Source organism: Mastigoproctus giganteus, chromosome 9 (assembly GCF_048544385.1).
Source record: "Mastigoproctus giganteus isolate SK-2022 chromosome 9, ASM4854438v1, whole genome shotgun sequence".
Classification (NCBI taxonomy): domain Eukaryota; kingdom Metazoa; phylum Arthropoda; class Arachnida; order Uropygi; family Thelyphonidae; genus Mastigoproctus; species Mastigoproctus giganteus.
In genome coordinates, this window is record NC_143583.1 from 118,023,866 (window position 1) to 118,049,765 (window position 25,900).

General features: G+C 37.5%; 1 protein-coding gene across 1 annotated transcript in view; it reads right to left on the bottom strand.

Moving 5' to 3' along the window:
• LOC150080674 (uncharacterized) overlaps positions 1 to 25,900 on the bottom strand; it is a 354,324-nt gene that overhangs the window by 35,447 nt on the left and 292,977 nt on the right. Inside the window, exon 14 of the mRNA XM_090381399.1 lies at positions 5,916 to 6,055. Within this exon, the coding sequence (XP_090237525.1) occupies positions 5,916 to 6,055 (140 nt within the window). The remainder of the gene's footprint in view (positions 1 to 5,915; positions 6,056 to 25,900) is intronic.

The following is a 25,900-nucleotide window of genomic DNA, read 5'->3' on the forward strand; positions in this document are numbered from 1 at the left end:
TTCAGCTGCAATATACAGTACAGGTAGCTCTCGGTTTATGATGGTTTGTTTTGCGACGATTCAAAATAATGAGGGTTTTGAAACCAGAAGGCCAAAAATATCAAAAAAGTATAAAAAATTTCAAAAATCTGCAACTATAAATACCAGATACGATGTAAAGAAACAGCACAGTCAATCAGAAATGAGAGCTGTCCCCATCTAAGCCAATCGGAGATGAGGTGGCCGGAGATAAGAGGATAGAACACTTAATTCGCTTGTTGGTGTACTATCATTGGGCCACTATTCTACAGTGTCAATTTGTGAGTTTTAATTAAAAACTGTTGATTAAATTAATAAAAGAGCCGCCATGTCTAGTAGGAGAGTGCAGTAAAGCCAAGTGAATGTGAAAATGTCGCTAATGTTGACAAGTGAATGTCACTAAAAGTCACGTAGATCTATCATGTTGGAAAAAAAGATGGAGGTAATTCGTAGAATGGAAGTGGTTAGATACACCCTAATGTGTGTAGTAGTATGAAATTGCCTTCATTGACTGTGAGTACGAAAATGAAAAATGCAGATGAAATAAAACAATCAATGCAACATGCTATGACAGTAAGTGCAATGTAAGTGGGTTATAATAGCAGAAGTAAACTTTTAGAAAAAAAATGGAGAAATTATTGTCATTGTGGGTGGATGACAAATCAAAAAAACATTCCATTGACTCAATCTGTTACTGAAGTAAGCGGTGTTGTGTGAAATTAAGTGGCAAGTGCAGATGCTGAGGCAGCTGCAGCATTTCCTGCAGAGTTTCAGCCCATTATAGAGGAGGGTAATTATCCTCCTGACATCATTTTTAATGTTGACAAGACCGGGCTTTATTGGAAGAAATTGCCATCACAAACTTTTGATGCCCATGAAGAGCAGTCTGCACCAGCTTTCAAGGCTGTAAAAGACAGGCTAACGCTTCTGCTGGGTGCAAATGTCTCTGGCACTTCAAAATTAAAACCAATGTTGGTGTACTATTCACAGACACCAAGTGCTCTCAAGAGCCCAAAGGGTGCCTCCGTAGCCAGGTGGGCAGGAGCAGCAGTGCGTAGCACATGCTTCTTGATTAGACGGGGTTCGAGCACGTGAGCCACCAAATATGGAGGATGTGGAAAGGTCAGGGAATGACTACCGCATATGACTACCTAAAACCCAAATAACAACAACAAGAGCCCAAACAAAGCCACATTGCCAGTCTACTGGAAAGGAACAGGAGGGCTTGGGTAACACAAGAGATCTTCTTCGATTGGTACACAAACTATTTTTGCCCTACATTTTTGTCAAGAGAATGAATTACCAGCCAAGGCTCTTGGACAATGCCCCTGGCCATCCTGCAAACCTTGCTGAAATCGGAACATCTGTGGACATCAATGTTGTTTACATGCCACCAAACACCACTTCAGTTTTGCAACACTTTACCGGGGGGGGGGGGGGGTAATAGCAACCTTTAAAGCCTATTACCTCTGCCAAACCTTCATGGAAATGGTGAGAGCTTTGGACAATTCAGACAAAACTATAAAGGATTACTGGTGCTCATTTGACATTTTGAAGGGCATTAAAAACATCAATGCAGCTTGGGAGGAACTGTCAGTGAACTATTTGAATGGAGTGTGGTGCAAACTTCTCTCCCACAATTTATGCATGACTTCACAGGATTAGAGCCAGTGGAGAATATTGTAGAAGATGTTAGCAGGCTGGCGTAAGAGGCAAGATTGGACGAAGTCACAGCTGAAGATGTAACAGAGCTGTTGGATAGCCGTGGACAACAGCTTTCCAATGAAGACTTGGAAGAATTGGCTAAAGAATTAAGCCAACAGAAGGAGGATGAGAAAGAAAAAGATGAAGAGCCTCCTCTAAAATCTATGAATACAAGCAATCTACAGCACATCCTTTCAGCCATGGATAGTCTCACTAATGAGCACTGTGAGAGTGACCACGACTGGGAGCGAAGTGCAAAAGTGAAAAGGAGCATAATTGTATCCATCAGCCCGCATTCTGAGATTCTCAAAGAAAGAAAGAAAGAGGAAATCTTGATAGTCAACACTGCATGCTTTATTCAAAAAAAGGGAAGATCCTCAACCAAGGACTTCATCAGAGAAGTAAAATCTCTGCATTATGCCACTATCAAAAAAGTTCAAATGCCTTACACTGGTGCTCAAAAAAAAACTTTCGGTCTGGGCTTTGAACATAAAGTAAACGTACAAAATTAAATTTTTTTATTTAATTAAATTTAGTTATTTTATATTGTATTACACATAATTGATTTATATTCATAAAAATACTGTTTTTACATTCATAGCATTCATTTCAGAGCTTTAAATATAATAATATTATATTACTTATGTCAATTTTGAGAGGAGCATGGAATGTAACTCATTGATTTCTCATTGACTTACATTATATAATTAGGTTCATTTTACATCATTTTTTTTTTGTGACAGTTCCTTGAAGAACGGAACCCCGTCGTAAACTGAGGGCTACCTGTATATGGATAGGCCCTGTGATATGTATGAAAAAAAGCATTAATAATTGCCAGATTTCTATTAGGTCCAATTTTAATGAAATTTGGGAAGGTTTGACAAATCATTCTAAAAGAGTAAATATAACATTTCATAAAAATTCATCCACTGAGATTTTCTTATTGTCCACCTGCATTTATTAACTAAATTATTACATATGGAGGGATAGACAAAGAAATAATAATTACTGGATTTTTACCAGGCCAGTTTTACGAACTTTGGGATGACCTGAAAGGCCCAAATATAAAATTTCATGAAAATCAATACAGTGAGAGTCCAGTTATTACATGAGGATGGGGAGAGAAAAAAAAAAAAAAAAGAAAGAAATAATAATTGTTATAAATATATTAGTCCAATTTTAATGAAATTTAGAATGACTCAACAAATCTTTTTAAAAGACCCCAGTACAAAATTTCATGAATCTTTTCCCACTGGGAGTGGAGTTGTTACAGTGAATGGATGAACAGGATAAGGATAATAGGTGCATTATGCTAATGTGCCTAAAATAACAACAACAAAATAATAATAATAATAAAAGCCTTTGCTTTTAATCTTATATACGGCTAGTAAAAAAAATCACATCACACAGTACCTTTTTTGTTTATTTTTTTTAATGGAATATTACTGAAACAATTTTGTAGGTAATCACTTCTATAACTTCATGGTGCCTCAGTTTCTTGTTTACAAATTTTTACCAATGGTCCAAAGGATAAGAGAATAATAAGAACAAAATATAGTTAATAAAAATAAGTTAATCATGTGGAAAAATTATCAAAAAGTAGATGGTTGCAACTAACAATGCATTCTCCCTTTATCTGTACTAGAATTTTGACAAATCATTGATTATATTTATTGTGCAAAAAATCCAAAAAACGGCACTCTTGAGGTCCCGAGATTGCCAGATTTTGGACATTTTGGATTGCCGGATTTTGGACAGTGTAGTAGATGTCCAATTTTTATTGGACATCTACTACACTTGTAGTAAGTGTAGTAGAAAGCTTGTTAGAAGTTCAGAAAGATATACATTTGTCTGTGTGCTGGGACCAGCTGGATCATACCAGACAGGACAAAAGTTTCCTTTCCATGATCATAATGGCAGATGGAAGCTGGGTTTATGGTTATGAACTAGAAACAAAGTAGGAGTCACCCAGTGGAAGAGTCCTCCACTGGATGGCTGCTGCTGAGTGAAAGCAAGGCAGATTACGCCAAATGTGATGAGTACACTGCATCCTTCACATTGGGCCTGACTCACTGTGATTTCTGACAATCATAGTGAGTCAGGCCCAATGGGTCATCTAGAATCCAAGTTGTTCGTTTAGTGGTATGGTGAGCAGATAAATTGAAATGAGGAATTGAAGTTAAAGACAAACTTTACTCCACATAAGTTAAAGTCCGTCTTTAATTTCTTAAAAGAATACATTCTCAGATTTTACTTATAACTATATGGTTATATAGTTAGAAGTAATATAGTTACTATATTACTTCTTCAGATGTGAAGTCAGTGTAATAAGGAAAGTCACTGAAGAAGTGGTAGAGGAATTATCATGGAACATCTAAGAATTATCTGTATTCTTAAAACAGCAAGATGTGCTTACCTATCTAGAACTGCTACTGAACTGCCACTGCCAGCAATTCTGAGTGGCAGTAATAGTTCTTGTGATCGGAGCATATACAATGAATGAAGTAATAGTTCTTGTGATCAGAGATAAACAATGAATGAACCCTTGGGAAACATTTATTCATGATAGTAAAAAACAATCTTATTTAATTTCACATTGACCACAACAATTATAATGTGACTTCCAGTATAAAATCCTTTCTTTTGAACTTTTTTCCTATCATTTCCATCTTCGTAAACCAATTTTACAGAATACATCCTAGCCATCTAGCACACAATATCAACAGATGATTATAAAGTACTTGGCAGAAGGGCAATCTTATATGTTTCTCTATTGCTAAACAGTAAGTGTATACAGTGTACTAATTATTTTCCAAAATAGCTGACCCTTATCTATCTCGGAAAAGTCTGGAACCTAATTTCTAAAATGATTCCTTGTTCTTGCTATAGTGGTATTGTTAGATGTTATTTAATTGTTTAGCTAACTTCTAAAGAAAAAAAAATTCTGTTATTATATTTCTATCTTTCTTGCTTTAATGCTCTAAAATGTGCAGTATCACATTTTCAGAAAGTGGTCAATTATTTTGGAGATTTCACCATTACCTAAATATGGAAAACCATTCAAAAGTTAGTTAAAATTATAACCAGAACCTTCCACCTACAATGAAGAGTATCAAAGCTGCAAGAGATATGCTGGTAGCTAAAGTGCTTTTGCTAGTATTTTCTGTGCATAAACATTTACCAGACATTGCAAATGTATCAAAAGTAGCATTTTAACTTTACGAATATGTACCACATTCTTCAATTTGAGGTTGATATCCAGCATTCTGCATAAGAAACTAGAGGTGTGAAATTATTTTAGCAACTGCCTTCTGATAAAGTGTCTAGTTCTTCCAAACAGTTTGGTGCTTCTTTGGTCTTTTTTTTTTTTTTTTTTTAACATATTATTCAAATTATACAAAACTAATGACAAAATGAAACTCATTTGAGTTTCATTTTGTCATCAGTTTATGTGAAACTGCTACACTTACATGTTGAAACAAATGTAAGTAACAGTACACAAGTGCTATATATTTCACATGAGTCATAACCTGAGCTGCAACATGCACCAACTTGCTTCATGTTCCAAACCATCAGGGTGCCTCCATAGCCAGTTGGGAAGGAGCAGCAGTGCGTAGCACACGCTTCTTGATTAGACTGGGGTTCGAGCCCATCACCACCAAATACGGAGGATGCGGAAAGGTCAGGGAATGACCACCGCATATTCCCAGAGCAATATGGCCTTAGTTGCTAATGCTCCTAAAAACCAAATAACAAACAAACAAACAAACCAAACCATCATTCAGTCACTTTGACTGGTATGGCAATTTTAGATATAACTATATTTAAATGTGAGAGTACAGTAGTACACAGTACCCATACATGTGACGGTACAGTACTGTACAGTACATGGCCCTACACCACATTGACTGCTAAATATGGTGCTGTTTTTGCATTCTATCTATCTTGTAAATTCCTCTGACCTATGTGGCCACCTGGATGCTATAGAGGGTCATACTTAAAATAAAAACAAAAAAAGAAAATTTATTTATTATTATTTTTAAAATTACATCTCTGTATGAACAGAATTCAAAAAACGGGAATAACCAAAAAATCAAAAATGTCAAAATGCGGGTGATTCAGCAATTATTACACACCCAACCTTTATACAGTATAAGAAATGAAAATAGAAATGATTCAAACTCTTAACATACCAGTGTTATCCTTAAAAGAAGCCATCAGTAACGGAGGAGGAGGCATCAACTCTCGGTCCTTTTCTCTGTCATCCCTGGAAACTTCATTAGGTTCTTTTGTTGCATCATCACTTACAGACTTCCGGGCACGCTCCTGCAAGCTGGAGTAGTTAGTGGCAAACACGCACACACACACACGCAAAAAAAGAAAGCCAGTGAGTGACATTAAAGGTGTTAATGTTCCAATACTATTCATTATTTTTTCTCTCTGATGTGGTTAATTTTTGAATCTCCTATCACATACAAGTGAATGAAAACATTTACAATATAGAAATTTTAATGTGTTTTTCAAAAAAGGAATTTGACAAAAATAGCGGGAAGTAATGTAATAATAATAAAGTAGTGTAATCAACTAGTAATAAATTTGTACTTAAATTTAGAAGACTTTAGTGAAGTTTGGCAATAAATATTTAATTTCAAATTTGTACATTTCTCTATATTAAAATAATTCTACAGAACACACACAAATACAACCAGGTCTAACCTTTGCCTCACCACTACACTAATATATATACCGCTCTAAGCTTTCTAGGTTCATTTTGACATTGACTAATAGTTACAATTTACCTGCATAAGTTGAGGAACTCTTACTTCATTAAACACACACATGCACACGCACACACAGTACAGTACAGTACAGTCAAAAAGTTCCCAGACTGGCCTCACTTGTGCTGCAATCAATAGATGCAGCATAATTTGCTGTAATCAAATTGCTTATTCCATCCTGCACATCAACATGCATGTTAATTATTTCAGTACATGTTTCATTGTGTGCTTTTGAAGTGCATTTATATTATCATGATTTCTGAATGTGAAAAATGACAAATTTGGAACACCATACAAAGATCAAATTTTGTCAATGCTCAAAGAAATCTGCTTCTCAAACACTGGAAATGATGCATTAGGTTTACAAAGAAAAATTCTCTTCTTATTCTTGTATAATTATGTTTCAATGACAAATAAAAAGAGGGGGGGAGGAAACATTTTAGCAGATGATGTTGAAAGAACTGTTAGTAAGCCCCCCCAAAAAAAAAAAAAAAACCTTGAAACAACCAGACAACTCGTAAGTCGAAAACTATTGTGTGACTGTTAATAAACTTTTAATGTTTCACATGGAATCTATCAGGGAATATTAAGAGATGGTTTGAATGTGTTGGGTTACTTAACATGTGGTGTCACAAATGCTTACTGATGACCAATGCAATGAGTGGATGACAATTTGCAATCCTCATAATGGCTTCTGATAATAATTCATTGTTCCTAGAGTTTGACATCAGTAGGAATGCAACTTGGTAATCTCTCTCTCTCTCTCTCTCTCTCTCTCTCTCTCTCTCTCTCTCTCTCTCTCTGTGACCTGGTGTGTGCATGTGTGCGTGGGGGGGAAATGCACATGCACATGTGTATTCTGGCCAAAAGTATCAGATTAAATTTGAACAAATAAAGATTTTTTACATAGATTTGAATGAAATGGATTTATGGATTTTTTACATAGATTTGAATGAAATGTTTGAGTTCTTGTGAAATTTCTTGGCATTGGCATTTACCAAATCAACAATGTATATATTTATAGTGGAAGATACAAAAATTAATAAGTTGTTCTCTGAAAAAAAAAAAAAAAAAAAAAAAAGAAGGGTATTAGAACATCATGCAGTAAACCAGTAAAAATTTATTCTAGATTGGTTTGTAATGAAGACTTTACCATTATGTACAGTTTAATGTGCTTCATATGTGCAAATAACTTTGTATGTGTTTCCATTGTTAACACAGCTTTGAAATGCTAGATTTCATAGATCATTTGTTTACGAGCAGTGGTTCCCAAAGGGGAGATACTGAACACTGGGGGTGGTGTCATGGGAATACCTAGGGGGGGCTTCACTGGACGAGGTGGTCCCTCTGAGCACGTTAATCACTTATTTATCTTTTATTTATGATTTGGAGTTGTCACAAGATAGCCAATTAATAGTAATAGCTATTGATTTTCTTATAAATTAGTTACTGTACATCTATGGAAGGTGAAGGTTTGTGCATGTTTGGTAAGTAACTATATATCAATTTCCTTTACTCATGTTTTCATTAGTTAGAATTTGTAACAATATTTTTCATGCAATATTCTTTGCTATATATTCTTTTTGAGCTAAAAGATAAGATCAGAGCATATAATTATTTTTGTGTTCATCAGGGCCATACAAAAGTTAGTTTTTCTGGGAAATTATAGCAATAAAAAAGCGAGTAATTTTTTTTGATTTTGAAATGAATATGAATATACCAAGCATACTGTATATTTACTTTATACATACATTAGCATGCATTCCAGAAAGCCATAGAAAAATCATCCTTAGATGCTAATTTTGTTTATGGAGATGCATGTTTTTTCAAAACAGTCTATGGTACAGCTAAGATTTTCAACTTTTTATGGATAATACGGATAAAGCTTAAAGTTTATTGGTGATTAGCTGTGACATGCAAATATTTAATTAAAAAGGTAATGTAATATAAATGTATTAACCTAACTGGACATTTAATTGGTTTTTGTGAATCTCTATGACCATCCTATACCAATGCCTTTTCATTTATCTGTATTTATACACGTTTCATATGCTGATTATCATCATCATCAGCTATTTTCAATCCACTGCAGGATGAAGGCCTCTCCAGCAACTTTCCAGTTCCTTCTGTTTTGTGCAATGGTCATTCATTTACTACCCACAAACTCATGAATTTCATCTCTCCATCTCCATTGTTATCTTCCAGGTTTTCTTCTAGCTCCTCTCGGGTACCATTCTGTTATTTTCTTAGTCCATCTGTCCTCATGTCTTGCCCAAGACCTATGTGTCCTGCCCAAGACCATTTTAGTTCTTTTGTTTTGATTAGAATGTTCTTTACTTGAGTTTGCTGCCTAATCAATGTGTTTCTCTTCTTATCTAACAGTCTGCTTCCCAATATAATTCATTCCATTCTTTGCTGTGTACTTCTCAGCTTCTCTTCCATTCTTTTGGTGAGTGCCCAAGTTTCACTTCCATAAGTCATGGTGGTGAGTATACATTGGTTCATTATTTTACGTTTCAGACAAATTGGGATATTGCTCCTCAGTATGTGACTATATTTCCTAATGTTATCCATCCAAAATTAACTCTTCTCTTGACTTCCAGCCATTTATCATTATTACAGCTAATGACTTGTCCCAGATAAGTATATGACTCTACCTGTTCAATTACTGCTCCTTCAATCATTATATCCCTTTCTGTTGGCATACTTGTTCATCATTACTTTTGTTTTAGCCATATTCTTCTTTAGTCCAAAATCCTTACTATGCAGAACGCATTATGATTTTCCTCTAATTCTTTGGGATAGTGGCTTATGACCACAATGTCATCTGCAAATCATAAATGGTTTAGGTATTCTCCATTCACATTGACTCCTTTCTGCAACCAGTCTAATTTTCTGAAAGCTTCCTCAAAGGCACCAGTAAACAACTTCGGGGATATTGTGTCTCCTTGTCGAACTCCTTTCTTAATTTTAAATTTACTACTGTCTTTGTCTAGCCTAATAAAGGAAATAGCATTCTCATATATTTTCTTCAAAATCATAATATATGGGGTATCTATGCCTTGTCTTTCTAGTATCCGAAACATTGCCCTATGCTGTATAGAGTCAAATGCCTTTTTATAATCCAGAAATGCCATAATGGTGTTTTATATTTATTTGCTTTCTCCATTAGCTGTGATATTAAGTGAAGGTGATCCATAGTTGAGAATCCTGGTCTAAAGCCAGCTTGCTCTTTCGGTTGATTCTCATCGAGCATTCTTTCTAATCTGTTAGTAATGACCCTTGTGAACAACTTGTAGATGTGGGATAACAAGCTAATTGGTCTACGATTTCCAATTTCTGATTTATCTCCTTTCTTATGCAGCAAAACTATAATTGCATTATTCCACTCCTTAGACATAACAGCTTTTCGAATGAATTTTGTGAAGGGTCTTGCCAGTTTTTGTGTCATGTCTCTTCCTCCCAATTTTAACAACTCTACAGTTACTTCATCTTCCCCCAGGGCTTTCTGATTCTTTATTTTCTTCAACGCATGTTCTACCTCATCAGGAAGGATATCAGTTATGTTGTATGTGTTACTAATTTAAAATCCATCTTCTCCTGTGCTGGCATCATTCCTTCGCTCCTTGTATAATTCTCTATAGTAGTCTTCTGCTATTTGAATTATGCCTTCTCTGCTATTTATAAGTACATCATTGCTATTCTTCAGTTTCAGTATCATTTGTCTTTCTGTATTACTGCTCATGGCTGCTGATTTAAATCCTTTGTTTTCCCTTAATGCTTGTTCTACTTTTCTTGTGTTAAATTTTCTTATGTCCTCTCTGAGTCTCTTTCTAAAGGCTTTGCATAACTCAGTATACTCAATTTTCTTCTTCATTTGTCATCTTCGGTTCATCATGACAAGTGTTTCTTGACTAATTTTTTCTTCTTTGGATTTCTTTTTACCTATAGGTTTTTCTTGGGCTTTATCACTTTGAGAAAGTTGTACTATTCCTAGTCAATACCTTGGTCCAGAGCAGTCTGCAGAAGCTCAAACTTGTTCTTAAGTTCCAGTAATACTGCTTTTTCTCCTCTTCTGTTATCTCAAAGACCTTTGTATTATTTACTTGAGTCAGTTTCTTCCTTTCTTTTCTTACATCTATATCAAGTGTGCATCTTACCATTCTCTGGTTATTTGGTTTTTTTTTTAGGAGCATTAGCAACTAAGGCCATATTGCTCTGGAGATATGCAGTGGTCATTCCGACCTTTCTGCATCCTCCATATTTGGTAGTCACAGGCTCGAACCCTGGTCTAATCAAGAAGCATGTGACTATGCACTGCTGCTTCTGCCCACCTCTCTACAGAGGTGCCCTTACCATTCTGTGATCACTTCCAACATTTACCTTGTTCAGGACAGTAACATCATTCACGATATATCTTCTGTTAGTGAGGATGAAATCAATTTCATTAGTTTTTAATCCATTTGGGCTCTTCCATGTCCACCCTTTTCATGAAAAAAGCGTTTATTACTGACATTCCTTGAGATTCTGCAAATTCCACAAGTCTTTCACCTCTTTCATTTCTTTCACCAATTCCAAAATTTCCTATAGTTCCCTTTTCTGTGCTGTTTTGTCCCTTTCCAACCTTAGCATTGAAGTCCCCCATAATGATAGCATAATGCGTTTTCTGTTCATCTAGAAGACTCTCAATTTCGGTGTACATTTCTTCAACCTCTTCATTATGAGAAAGATCTTTATGTGAAAAGATCTTTTCTAATGAAGCCTTCCAAACTGACTGAATATTTGAAGATGGCACATCCTAACAGAAGACACAAACTTAACTTTTTTGCAATCACTTTGTGACAAATTTTAGAAATGGTCAACACTGTCAAGCATGTTCTGCAATGCTTCACTGCAAAACACTGATGCATCATACATCAGTCTTTGTTGCTAAGTCAGGAAAGCCATATACAATTGGCGAGGGACTCATCCTGCCAGCAGTTAGTAAGGTTCTAAGTACTGTTTTGCATGTCACTACACAATATAATTAAGACGATTCCTCTCAGCAACAATTCAGTGCATAGATGAAATGGATGAGAATGTGGAAGATACATTATGCAGCATACTAAGTGCAACAGAATTTTCATTACAGCTGGATGAGTCAACTTTGCCAGGCAATGAATTGTTGATTCTTGCTTATATACGCTTTATAAAAGATAAATGTTTGATTCAAGAGTTGGTATTTGCAAGGCAAAACTAAAAAACAGATAGTAAGGGGAGGCAATATTTCACGTTGTTGGGAAGTTCTTCAAAGACAAGGACATTCTGCTTACTCATATACTTGCTTGTGCAAGTGATGGAGCATTGGTTGCTACAACGACTCGTTGCTATTGTGGGTGTGCTGCTTACTTGAAAAAAGCAGTGACAGTCTTTACCATTCACTGTCATTCATTACCAACATCTGGTTGCAAAAAATTTCAGTGATCATCTGCACAAGTCATTACTGCAGTGAATAAAATTAAAGCCCAGGCTCTCAATGACTGACAGGAGCTCTGTGTTGAGAATGATAAAGATTTTGGATGTTTGCTGCCTCATAACGAAGTTCTTAGCTAACAAAAGGCAACTCTGTGAAACATTTTACTTTTACCACCTTTTTTAGCAGTAATGTAGAGTTTTTTTACTTTTACCACCTTTTTTAGCAGTAATGTAGAGTTTTTTTTTTTTAGACATGAATGCCTTGATGAACTCAAAGAGATCAGACATGACACTCCTTATTTATCAGAACTATTTGCAAAGTTCAATGATATGAATTTTCAGTTGCAAGGAAATGAGTCAATTTTATTAAGGCCAAATCTGTTGTCTTTATGTTTATTTCAAAGTTAACTCTATTCAAGGGTAATATAGGCCAAAGTTTACTCTATTCAAGGGCAATATTGGTATTGGAAGCTATACCAATTTCTGAAACTGTCTGAGATAGAAAAGAAAGGTAGGATACAAGATGATGATCTGCAAGTTTTTTGTGACCATTTGGATATGCTGCATAAAGATATGGTTGAGCAATTTGAAGATCTTCCTTGATGGAAATTCCAGATTGGGTGATAAATCCATTTTCAGATACTGAGGAAGTTGAGAGTGGAGAGAGTGGTGGAGGGAGAACTAATTGAGTGACAAAATAACATTGAGCCAAAGATTAAGAAATCATACCAAGAATTTTGGGTTACAGAAGGAAATTTCTAATTGCTATCCTGTAAAAGCTCCTTGTTGTATTACCAACATTATATTTGGTGGAACATGGTTGTAGTGTGGTCACCCAACTTCTCTTCAAGCAAAGAAAGAATCCAGATTACTAAAAGTGGTGATTTAAGACTCCTCCTAAGTGGATTTAAACTAGACATTTGAGGCGCCTCCGTAGCCAGGTGGGCAGGAGCAGCAGTGCGTAGCATACGCTTCTTGATTAGACTGGAGTTCGAGCCCGTGACCACCAAATAAGGAGGATATGGAAAGGTCAGGGAATAACCACCGCATATCCCCGGAGCAACATGGCCTTCGTTGCTAACGCTCTTAAAAACCAAATAACAACAGCAACTAGACATTTGGAAACTGGTATCACTTCATCAAATCCATCCATCACATTAAGAATTTATGGAACAGTGAAGTAATTACTGAATGTGATATCTAAGACTCCTAGTGACTATCAGACTTGAAAAGCTGATATCACTATATCAAGTTCATTAATTTTTTTGAATTAATTAAAGTTAAAAGTTTTAAATTGGATTTTGAATAAAATGTGAAATTGCTGTTATCCTTTTGAATTTCATTGTACTATTATCTTCCTTAGTGGGTTATGCAAACCACTAGTCTGAATAATGCTTTTTACAGGGGGCACAAAGGGTTTAAGGAACTAAGGGGGGGGGGACAGTGGCCAAAAAGTTTGGGAACCACTAGTTTAGAGAGCGTATCACAACAACAAGAGTAGAGTTGCTTTTGATTTTCATATAAAGATCTCTATAGTTAACAAATTTGAAACAGCATATATATACAATCAGTTGAGAAATCCATTAGCAAAAAACATATTTAAAGAGTAAACTTAATTCAAATTTTATTCTAACAGCTATGATGATCACTGCTTAAAACTAATTTTAAATTAGTTAACCGATGAAAACATTGCATGCAATTATCAAACACTAGTTAGACTAGTGATCACATCTGTCCTTTCAAAATTACAAATAAGAATGGTTTGCTTTTGGAAGAATTAATACATCTGCTAGTTGCCAGTTCTTGAAACTTGACAACAAATGTTCTTTTAACTTTAAAAATCAAACATTCTCCGAGGGACACCTGTCACAGGAAATCCAATAATTCAAGGCTTTACCTTGATTAAAGTCATCTCAGAATTTCAGTTTTGTAAAGCTGTATATACACTTGTGTTCAAAGAAAGTGCATCACCCCTTAAAATTGTAATTGTCGTCCGAATAATACGTAAGTATATGGCATAAAAATTTACAGATTGCATCACATAAGATTCACACGTGTAGGTGATGACGTAATATTGCATCAGCTGTTACTTTCAGCTATATAAGCCGGCTCTGCAAGGGCTGCAGTCATTCCTTGCTTGTGTCAGGATGGCGAGTTACATGCAATTTATGCCACGAAGAAAGAGTGCTACTGTTCCTTTATGTGAGGAAGGATATTCTTCCCGTCATATTGCTTATAGAGTGTCTTGTAATCGTTCGACAGTGAGTAGATTTCTTTCCAAACTCAAGAATACTGGTTCTGCTGATAGGAAAAAAGGAACTGGACACAAAAGAGTCTACACCAAAACAGGACTGCATTTTGAAGTGCTTATGCCTAAAAACTGCAAAGCTTCTTGTTCTGAGCTGAAAAGAGAATGGGAAGGAACATACAGGAGTGGTAGCAAGTGCAGTAACAGCCAGAAGATGTCTATTCAAAATGGACTTGTAGCCTGTCCTCACACAAAAAATGAAAAAGACCCAATTAATTTGGAGTAAGGAGCATGACAAATGCACCCCTGAGCAGTGGAAGACAGTTATTTTCTCGGATGAGAAGAAATTCAACCTGCATGGCTCTGATGGGAGACAAATGATTTGCCGTAGACATGGTGAAGAATATCATCCAGACTGTATGGTGTCTACAGTGAAATTTCCTACTAGCCAAATGATATTGGGGTGCATTTCGTATTACAGAGTAGGTCACCTGCAGTTTATAAAAGGTTCCATAAATGCCAATGGATACCTGGCTATATTGGAAGGCAAATTGCTGCCAACCATTTCAACCTGCCAAGTAACTGCATCTTTCAGGATGACTCTGCTCCTTGTCGGGCAAAAAGTGTAAGTAGGCACTTCTGAGGTTACTTTAACTTCATTTCTGCATTAGAGTTTCAACAGTAATGTGTTTACATTTGTTACAGGTGAAAAAATGGTCCATTACAACTCTTGGCTGGCCAGGAAACAGCGCGGACCTGAATCCTATAGAGAACTGTTGGCATCGTGTAGAAGCTGCAGTTGCCAGAAAGAAACCAAAGACCCTTTGTGAACCCATAATTCCAGGAAGCCATAATTCGTGTTTGGAACCATGAACTATCAGTTGATTACCTATTTACAGAAATTGATCTTGTCACTGCCTCAACAGTGTACTGCTGTCATCAGGGCCAGAGGCAGTAAAACTAAATATTAGTTTGCACCTGGTGAACTTTTCATTTTGTTTTCTATTTAAAATGATAAACTAAAGCAAATTGAGAGCTTCTGAAAACGCTTCAGCCATAATCGTCGTGTTTACCAAAACTGTTGTATAAAGGTTGCAAATGCTCATTTTGGAATATTTTGAGAATACCTGTCAAATATTACTTAGCTTTGCCTTAACTATTAATAAATATCTTTTGTTTATATTTCTATTTGTGATGCTAGTCATTAATGTAACATACCATCCCAAAAAAGGGTTAGAAATGTGAAATTCCCAGGTGATGCACTTTCTTTGAATACCAGTGTAAGTACTCAAGAGAAATGCAGAACAGTTAAAATTTTTACATAAATCATACCACAAACAAAAGTAGAGAAGCAAAACAGGAATGTTTTTGCTCAGGAGTAGGCTGACCATAATTCCTTGAGGCCAAAATGGGATGGGGAGAAGGAAAGTTGTTCGGAAAGAGCAGAAAAAAATATTCAACGAAATGTTTTTAGGTCAACATGGAGGGGGACTACATATCATCGAATTCATACCAAGAATATATTTTGGATGAACGTATTTTGCATAACAAATTTTGGTATTTTAAGATCTTGTCGTAAAACTTATCACACTCTATATTACAATTTTGCTTTATAATTAACATGGCTGGCTTTCAAGGTTTCAACACTAAATAAGGATTTCTTCTTCGACCATATGCTATTCATTATGGAAAATATTCTCTCCACAGAAGCTGTACTTCCAGGCAGGCAAAGAACAAATTCCACAACATTACTAAAATCCTGGAAAGCTAGACATTTTTCACTCATTTCAGAAAATATTTGAACCAATTTATCAGATACAGAAATGTTTTCTTTATTCAATGTATCCAATTGCCTGACAACTATTGCTTTTATAAGTGCCCACTGATCAAATATGCGAGTTTCATCTGCTCCTGTTTGTGTAATAAGCTCCTTGTTCAAACAGTCCTGTATTTCTTTCCATTCAGGTACTGGTTAATGCTGAGATAAAGTCATGAGTTAGGATTGAAATTGAAAGTGCTTGCAATTCTTCCCAAACAATAGGAGGAAGCACATGATGAGACAGCCTTGTCAATCATGTCAGCTTCGGTGTACAAAGTTCACAGGATAGAATTTGTCTCAGCACGGCCTGTGCTTGTTAACAGGATTGTATTTACAGGGATGGATACAATTACAGTAGGATCTCCATATTCGTGGATTCGTGTTTTTGAGTTGGCAGTCGAGAAATTTATCATACTAAAAATTTGGCTACTGCTCGCTGCATTCACCCCGAGTGATGGTGGGACATGCGTATCTTCAGTCTCACAGTGAGCATCATCAGAGTAGGATGGCTTGTGACCTTTGTGTGTTGTGTGTGTCTGCGTTAGTTCACATAAGCACAGTAATATTTTAAGTACAAGTAGCTGTTAGGCTACTTGTACTTAAGCCTGAAAGGGCCAAGAAAGTGATGACTTGAACGAGAAAGTGTGGATTCTAGGTAAATGTTGAGAAGGGCTCAGCGTACACAGCTGTAGGTCGCATGTTTGGTATCAACAAAAGTACTATACAATACATAATAAGGAAACAAGAAATTGAGATCAGAGAGGGGCAGTGCAACTGGTGGAATTCTTACTGCTAAATACGTGGCTTAAATTTGTAATAATGTTAAAAATGGAGAAGGCACTGTTCATTTGGATCAAAGACCAGCACAAGAAAAACTTGACTGTGAACATTGGTATGATTCCCACTAAGGCTCTCATTCTTTACAACAGATTTAAGCAGCAAACCCTCTGTGCCAGCAGCACCACGGAAACCACTTTCATTGCCAGCAAAGGCTGGTTCCAGAAATTCAAGAGGCATTATTCACTCAGTAATGTAAAGATTATGGGTAGGTCTGCTTCAGCTGATCACAAGGCTGCTAAGGCCTACCTTGTGCAGCTCAAGAAGCTCATCAAGGAGAAGGGATATAAACCTGAACAGGTTTTCAATGCTGACGAGATGGCATTATTCTGGAAGAGGAACGAGAGTAGCCTTGTACAGGCGAAGTTTTTTCTGTTTTATTGGATTAAATTGGCATATTAACCTATTTTCTAGAGTAGCTTTATATTCTTAGTTATGATACTTAGTTTAAATTTTAACTTAGATAGAGATTTTGTAGGTTATTACTTAGTATCGGTAAGGGTATCCAATCCGCGTGTTTTACAAGTTTTGCAGCTCCGGCGAACGGAAAGTTTTTCAGCTATATTTATCTGCTTTATTGACTAATTGTTATATTAAATTATTTTCTATAATTAGCTTATAGACCTAGTCAAGATCCTTGGTTTATTCTGAATTGAGACAGTGAGATTTTGGAAGTTAATTAATACTTAAGTGTCCGTAGATTTACCGCCATTGTTATATGATACAAGGTTATATCCCGAACCAGATAGCATTAGCTTAGTATAGGATAGTATATAATATTATCAATTAATCAGTAAAATTCATTAATCTTGTTAAACTTCAACGTCAATTAAATTGTACTTTTTAACTAAATACACATAACAACTTAGATTTTACAAACGTAACATAATTAATTAATACATAACTTGATACGGAGTTATATAATGAAACTCAGAGATAATATTCGATATTCTCTTTCTTGGTGATTCCCGTCTATTTTTCTCTCTCTCTCTCTCTCAGGGTAATGAGGAAATTTTTTTTTTTTTTTTTATGTGAATCCCAAACATGAGAGGTATTAGAACCTATAGTACTTAGTACCGTGCTTGGGTTGGAGGTTGAGAAGACGAAAGAAGATATTTGTTGACATTGGACTTGAACTTCTGTAGATTGTAATTTTCAGGAAATACATATGAAGGAATGTTGTTCCAGAAAACGGCAGTTGAATGAATAAATGAGGAAGATGAAAAGTTGGTTCTGTGGGTTTGAAGTTGGACAGTAAATGGATGTTGGCTGGTGGCGGCACGTGTTCGGACTGTTTTGAAAGAGAGAGCAGGAATTACAGAAGCCAATTCAGAAGAACAGTGCCCATGGAAGTATCTGTAGAAGAGGTATGCAGCAGAAACAGTACGTCTATGAAAGAGTGAGTGGAGAGACTCTGTTAGAGATGAATCATTAATTAACTTAACTGCCCTCTTCTGAATGGAATCAAGAAGCCTGAGAGAGATTTTGGGGGCACCACCCCATATGTGGGAATAATATTCCATGGCAGGGCAGATTTGCGATTTATACAGAGTGAGCAGCTGTTTGGAAGAAAAGTAACGCCGAGAGAAAAAAAAGAGAAAACCAAGTTTTTTAGATGCAGAGGAAGCAATATTTGTAATGTGCTCGTGCCAAGAGAGATTAGAAGTCAGGGTAATCCCCAAAAGAGATATATCATTTTGTCTAGAAATCGGAGTGTCACTAAAGATAAGCATAGGAGCAGAAGAATCCTTTTTGCGAGATATAAGACAAGACTGAGTTTTAGAAGGGTTGAAATCAACTAAGTTGTCTTTGCCCCACTGGAGAATTACCTGAAGATCGGCATTTAAGGAATTGGTAGCAGATTTTTGAGAGGTTGAAGCTGATTGAGCAGGACAAGGTTTCTCAAAATGGAAAGTGGAATGCAATGTGCTATCATCGGCAAAACTATGGATAGGATTTCCAGTCAATGGAAGAAGGTCATTAATATACAAGAGGAAAAGAGTGGGGGAAAGAACTGAACCTTGGAGGACACTGGCATTAGTGGAGAAGTTAGAAGACAGAGAGCCATCTACCATCACCCTCAGTGAGCGATCAGAGAGAAAACTGGATAACCAATTACTAAAAACAGTTGGAAAACCATTAGATAGAAGCTTGTTTAGAAGACCTTTATGCCAAACACGATCGAATGCCTTTGAGATGTCAAGAGCAACTTCTTGTGTTTCACCTAATTTTTCCATTGAATTAGTCCATAAATGGGTAACATAAACCAGAATATCACCAGTGGATCGACACTGACGGAATCCATACTGGCGATCGTTCATCAGGCGGAAGGTTTCTAGGTAGTTTAAGAGTTGGCGGTTAATTGATTTCTCCATTACTTTAGAAAGAGTAGAAGTAATTGCAGTGGGAAGATAATTGGATGGGGGGGATTTGTCACCCTTTTTAGGAACTGGTTGGATATGAGCAAATTTCCAAGCAGAAGGAAAAATACCTATGGAATAAGAAAGTGAAAAAGGGCGGCAAAGAATAGGAGTAAGTTCAGGAGAACAGGTTTTGAGAACAAGTGGAGAAATACCATCAGGACCTGGAGCTTTCTTAGCATCAAGATTCATCAAAAGCCTTCTGATATCCTTTTGACGGAAGATGACAGGAGGCATTGAATGGAGTGTGTTGGGAATGGTGGGAGGTGTTTTACCAAGATCACTAATACATGAGCTGGAAGAAAAATGGGATGCTAGCAGGTCAGCTTTATCCTTGGCTGAAGTGACAACAGAACCATCTGGTTTGGACAGAGGTGGAAGAAGAGATGGGCAAAAGTTGCAGCCAATAGCTTTGGCAAGAGACCAGAATGCTCGGCTACCATTCGGGCAAGAAGCAAGTTTCCAACTCTTAGCCTGTTCAAACTCTAGTTTGGACTGATTAATAACTGCTTTACAGTTGTTGCGAGCTTTGGTGTAGGCAGAAAATGAAACTGAAGAAATAGAAACAAGCCAATTAGATATGCAACATTCTTCTCTTGAACAGCCTTAGCACATTTATTGGAAAACCAAGGTTTAGATAAAGGATGAGATTTTAAAGTGGAGTGTGGGATAAAGGATTCCATTCCTGCAACAATAATTTACCTGACAAGATCTGAGCAAACATTTACATCAGAAGTTTTGAAACAGTAATCTGACCAAGGAAAAGAAGAAAAGAAGTCTTGCAGGTCATCCCATTTTGCATTCTTGAAATGCCAAACAACACGAGGTTGGGAATAGCCATGAGATAAAGGTTCCATTGGAGAAGAGACAATCACCAAGTTGTGATCTGAAGTGCCTAAAGGACTCTTACTTCGACCGTGTACTTAGAAGGTATGTTTGTGAGAAAAAGATCAAGCGTATTGGCTGTATGATTAGGATTGTCCAGTATTCTTGTAGGTAAATGAACAATCTGTGCAAGATCATTAGTAATTACAAAAGCCTCTGCATCTCAACCTGCTGGTTCGGTGTGACTAGAAAACGGAAGCCAGCTGGAGTTGTGAACATTAAAATCACCAAGGAAAATTACCTCACTGTTAGGAAAGTTGGACTGGAGAAAGTCAAGTTGCAAAGAGAGGAAGTCAAAGAGCTCCAAGTGATTAGTGGAGTTGGGAGAGCGGTAGAGACAACAGATAAATTTGACACAATGAGGTAGAGAGATTTTGAGCCAGAGAAGATCAAAGAGAGGAGATTCCAAATTGCCAAGTCTCTGACAGGGAAAATCAGAACGGACATATGCACAAGTACCACCTTTGAGGCGAAAGGAATCATACAGCGAATAATTTGGGCATCTGAGATGAGCAGTAGTTGAATCAACCGATAACTGAGATTCTGTCAGTAAAAGTACATGTGGTTTGGCAGACTGCAAGTGGAAATGGACTAGGAAGTGCTTGGAAGGTTTAGATCTTTTTGCAGATAAGCTTGCTCTATTAGTTTGACAATTCATGGTGTATTCAATAGTAAGAAAAAGTGGGTGGGACATGCTGTATGAAATTTTTGGATATGGCGTACACGTGGTAAGAATATACCCAGATCCTTGACATAACGTTGCCTCGACAATGCTCACCCGCATACACACTACTCGGACTCCCTCCAGTCACTATCTGGCAGAGTAGAGGTATCAAGATTACACATTATCTGATCCGGAAGCCTCCTAGAGAGTTACCAATAGGTTCGGTCTGGTGTACTAACTAGCGGCCGGCCTGCAAACACCGTTTTAGAGCTGTACCCTCGAAATATAAGGAATATTGGATCTCGCCACGACGTTCACCATAACCTCAAAAATCATCAATCATACTGCATGATGGAAGAGATAGGGAAGGGTTGACCGGAACTTAGCTCTAGAGACTAAACATGGGTTCCACCACTTCAAGCCTCCAATAAGCAAAGTGGTGGTATTTCACTGGTTAATCAGAGTCATCTACCACCTAGTACTGCCTGGTAACATAGAGGGGCGGCATTCCTTCATGTGGTGTGGGCACCACACCTCGACCCCTGCTTACATTGGTTCACACCTGGGTGGTCACCCACCATGTACTTGTGTATGGAGGTTATACCCAGTATTACTAATAGTCCCACCATCATGAAGGTGCAAGCAGAGGATTTGGCTGTCACAGACCATCTGGACTTCGCCGAAATTGGGTCCACTTGACTTGAGTGTCACTTGAATATCAGTTCCATCAGCATTTTAGACTCCCAGGTAGCAAGTACAGCTTGTCTGGCATATCTGAGAGAATGTCTGTGACAACCTTTTTGGCTGGTGCAGCATAAGCCTCAGGCTTCCTTGCACCATATGGCTAATAATAATAATAATAATAATAATCAATAATAATACTGAAAAAAAAAATATAGATATATAGTGTTATAACTGTGTTGGGATACAAGTTTAGGGTTATAATTTTGTACTGATATTGAATCGAAATCATGACTCAGACCAGAGCAGCAAAGCAAAAGGCTCAAGCTAATGGGAGTGCTGTTCCTCAGGGAAGAACTGAGGGGGGGGGGACAGTTGCCCTTTTGATTAAAGCTTTTAAAATGCACTGCTTGCTTGATGTTTGTGGAGGAATCAGGTACGGAACATGATATTGCCAAGTGGAATGTCTTTGTGTGATGACTTTGCGCGATGTAAGGAATGTGAGGAAATCAGGCGACAACTAAGCGTTGTTATGGGGCTATAAGAGAGCTTGAAGGACAGGTTGAATGTCCTCGAAGGATCTAAATTGAGGGGCTCATCAAGCTCTCAGCTGACCACATCAACGCCAGAGCTTGCACTTGATCATCACGCAACACAGCGGCAACCCCAAAGGCAGAATGCACTGGTCCCACAGGAACTAGTAGTTGTTGGTGACTATATTGTCAGGGAAACGGGGAATATGGTATGTAAAAAGGATAGGTGGAACAGGACCAGGGTATGTCTACCAGGGACAAAGGTTGATGACGTTGTAGAGCGGATATCATCTTTTAAGGGCACAAAAGGTGATATTGTTGTACACGTTGGCACTAATAATATTAAGAGTAGGAGACTGGTGGAATTACTTATCAAATACACGTCACTGTTGAAAAAAAGCCTTGAATTTGAAAGTGTCTGCAATTCTGCCCAGACACGATAGGAGGGAGCATGTGATGAGAGCCTTGTTGATCAATTCGGCCCTGGAAAGATTGTGCAAGGCTCAAGGGGAAGAATTTTTTTCAGCCTGGTCTGTACTTGTTAACAGGAGAGACTGCTTCTACAGGGATAGGATACACTTAAATATAAAGGGTGCAAGAATATTTGCTGATGCTATCGAGGCAGTGTTAGGTTGGTTGGAAAACTGTTAGCTTGGAGGGATATACAGGGACTAATAGATTAACAGTAGCCACTGGCAGAGATGAAAGTGGTTCTTGCACTGCTTCTATTGGAATGAGTAACAGCCTGGAAAATAAGATGCAGGGTATTTCAGAGACTCCTGGGAGTCATTGTGGTACAAGTAAACACATGGGTTGTGTTAGGGTAGTTAAGAATAGGAAAAGGTGCATGTATACTTGCTTATACACCAATGCTAGGAGTTTTTTAATAAATTTGATGAATTTGAGGTATTGCTCAAAACATCAAAGGCAGATATTGTTGGGATATCAGAGACATGGTTGGTTGGTTTTAATTTTATTGGCGCATTAGCTACTAAGGCTATAATGCGCCAAGACCAACGAGAGACATGGTGTCACACAGATATATGGAATGCAGAACTGGAATTTGGGGAGTACAAAGTGTACAGGAAGGAAAGACAGAATAGGAATGGAGGAGGAGTTATGCTATTAGTTAAGAAACACAAAATCCAAGGAAGTGAAGCTAGTCGAAATCGCTGGACAATGCAGTGTCGAGGCAGTTTGGTGTGACATAAGCACTATGAGATCAAAATTGAGAGTAGGAGTGTGCTATAGGCCTAATGACTCTGATGAGCATAATAAGAAACTGTACAGGGAAATAGAGTGGGCCAGTAAATCAGAGTCTTATAATGGGGGATTTTAATTTCCCAGATATTGACTGGAATTTGTGGGTTGGTCACTCACACACTAGCAAGGCTTTTGTGGATTTATTGGATGATTGTTTTCTACATCAGCATGTTCAGGAGGCAACTAGAGGGAGTAATACTCTTGATCTGATTATCAGTAGTGATTCTTCATGCATTAAGAATCTGTAGATAAAGGAACCACTTAGGTGGCAGTGATCACAGTGTGCTGAAGTGGGATTTACTCAAAGAGGTAACTACCATCAGGGGTAAAGGGAAGGGTTTTTGCTTTTGTAAAGGTGACTACGATGGTAGTAGTAGTAGTAGTGGCATGTGATGCAAGAAAGCAAATCTATGAGCTTATGCAGCATCAGCCAAAAAAAAAAAAAAAAATCACACCATTCCCTCCAAATGCCTGTCCAGTTCCTCCTTAAATTTATTCAACCTATCAACTTCCACAACGACAGATGGAAGTTTGTTCCAGCAATTAACCACCCGCTGGGTAAAGGCAAATTTCCGCACATCTATTCTACATCTGTCCTTTCTTAATTTGAATTTATGCCCCCTTAGGTTTGTAATCTGAACAAGTGGAAGGATCCCATCAGAATTCAGCGTGCTGAACCCATTCAAGACCTTATACACCACTGCAATTTGCAGAACTTAAGCCTCTCTTGATAAGAGGATCCCTTCATTCCCCTCACCAATCTTGTTGCCCTTCTCTGTACACGCTCAAGTAAATCTACATCCTTCCTAAAATGAGGCCTCCAGACCTGTACGCAGTACTCAAGGCGTGGCCTGACCATTGCCTTATACAGCGGGATAATCACCTCCTTTTCCCTGCTAGCAAAATTCCTATATATCATTGACAAAACCCCATGACCTGCCCTGGCAGCCTGTCTGCATTGCTGAGAAAACTTCATATCTGACTGCACAATTACTCCCAGGTCTTTTTCATTTTCTACCACCTTAAGTGTAGTACCACACAGTTGGTACGTTTCTCTGGGGTTACTTCTACCCATATGCAGTACTTTGCATTTGTCAAGGTTAAACTTCAGTTGCCACTTCTTAGCCCATCTGCCCAAATTATCTAGATCCTGTTGTAGTAGCACACTGCCATTACTGTCATTAACAACCCTGCCAACCTTTGTATCATCTGCAAACTTCGACACTGAGCCTGATATACCTTCATCAATATTCATTGATAAATATACAAAACAACAGTGGACCCAACACCGAACCCTGTGGGACTCCACTAATAACATTAGTCCAAGAAGAGCAGTACCCATTGATTACCACCCTCTGTCTTCTCGCACTTAACCATCCTTTTATCCATTGTAGCAACTTACCCTTAATACCATTCTGCTTCAATTTGTACAATAGTCTTCCATGCGCAACAGTGTCAAAAGCTTTCCTGAAATCCAAATATATGATATCAAAATTATTTTTTGCATCCAGTTCCTTTGTAACCACATCATAATATCCTATCAAATTTGTCAGACAGTATTTAAATTCTATACAGTGGGACTAACTGATGATGTTACCAACAGCAAATTCAAAATGGGAAGCATTCAAAGAAGTTATCTTGGAACCTACTAGGCTTTACATACAAACTAAGAAATATTGTTCAAGGTTTAGGCCTAAATGGGTGTCAGATGAACTAATGAGACACATGGCAGAGAAGAAAAATGCATGGGATACGTATAAATTAACATGTGACACAGAAGCCTATGACAGATATAAGCTGGTGTGTAACCAAGTCACAAAGCAGATTAGGCAGGCAAAGGCAGATTACGAGAAATCTTTGGCAAAGGATTCAAAGAAAAACAGCAAAGAGTTCTTTACCAATGCAAACTCTACAAGGAAAGGGATGAATCAGATTGGTCCACTGGATATTGATGGTTGAACTGTTCATGATCCTGCTCAGGTGGCCAATAAACTAAATGAGTATTTTGCATCCACATTCACACATGAGGAGTTATTCAGGGAGAGGAATGTCAGAGAGGTGAATTAAACTCTGACAGTGAGCTAGATGATTTTGTAATAACTGAGAGGAAAGTGGAGGAGAAATTGTTGAAGATAAACAAAAAAAAGGCACCCGGGGTGGATGAGATCTATCCAGTTATATTAAAGGAGGCAGCAAAGGAAGTAAGCAAACCCTTAGCCATAATTATGAGAGCTTCCTTGGACTAATGGGAGGTACCTATGAACTGGAGAAGTGCAAAAGTGACCCCAATTCACAAAGGAGGATCAAAGGGCAACAAAGTAATTATAAACCTGTTAGTTTAACTTCTGTTCCAGGGAAATTAATGAAGGCACTGGTTAAAGAAGCACTGAAGGATCATCTAGACAAGACTTCAGTTATAGCTCGGACACAGTATGATTTTGCTAAGGGGAAGTCTTGTCTGACCAATTTGATTGGATACTATGATGTGGTCACAAAGGAACTGGATGTAGGAAATAACTTTGATATCATATATTTAGATATTAGAAAGGCTTTTGATACTGTTGCACATGGAAGACTGCTGCACAAATTGGAGCAG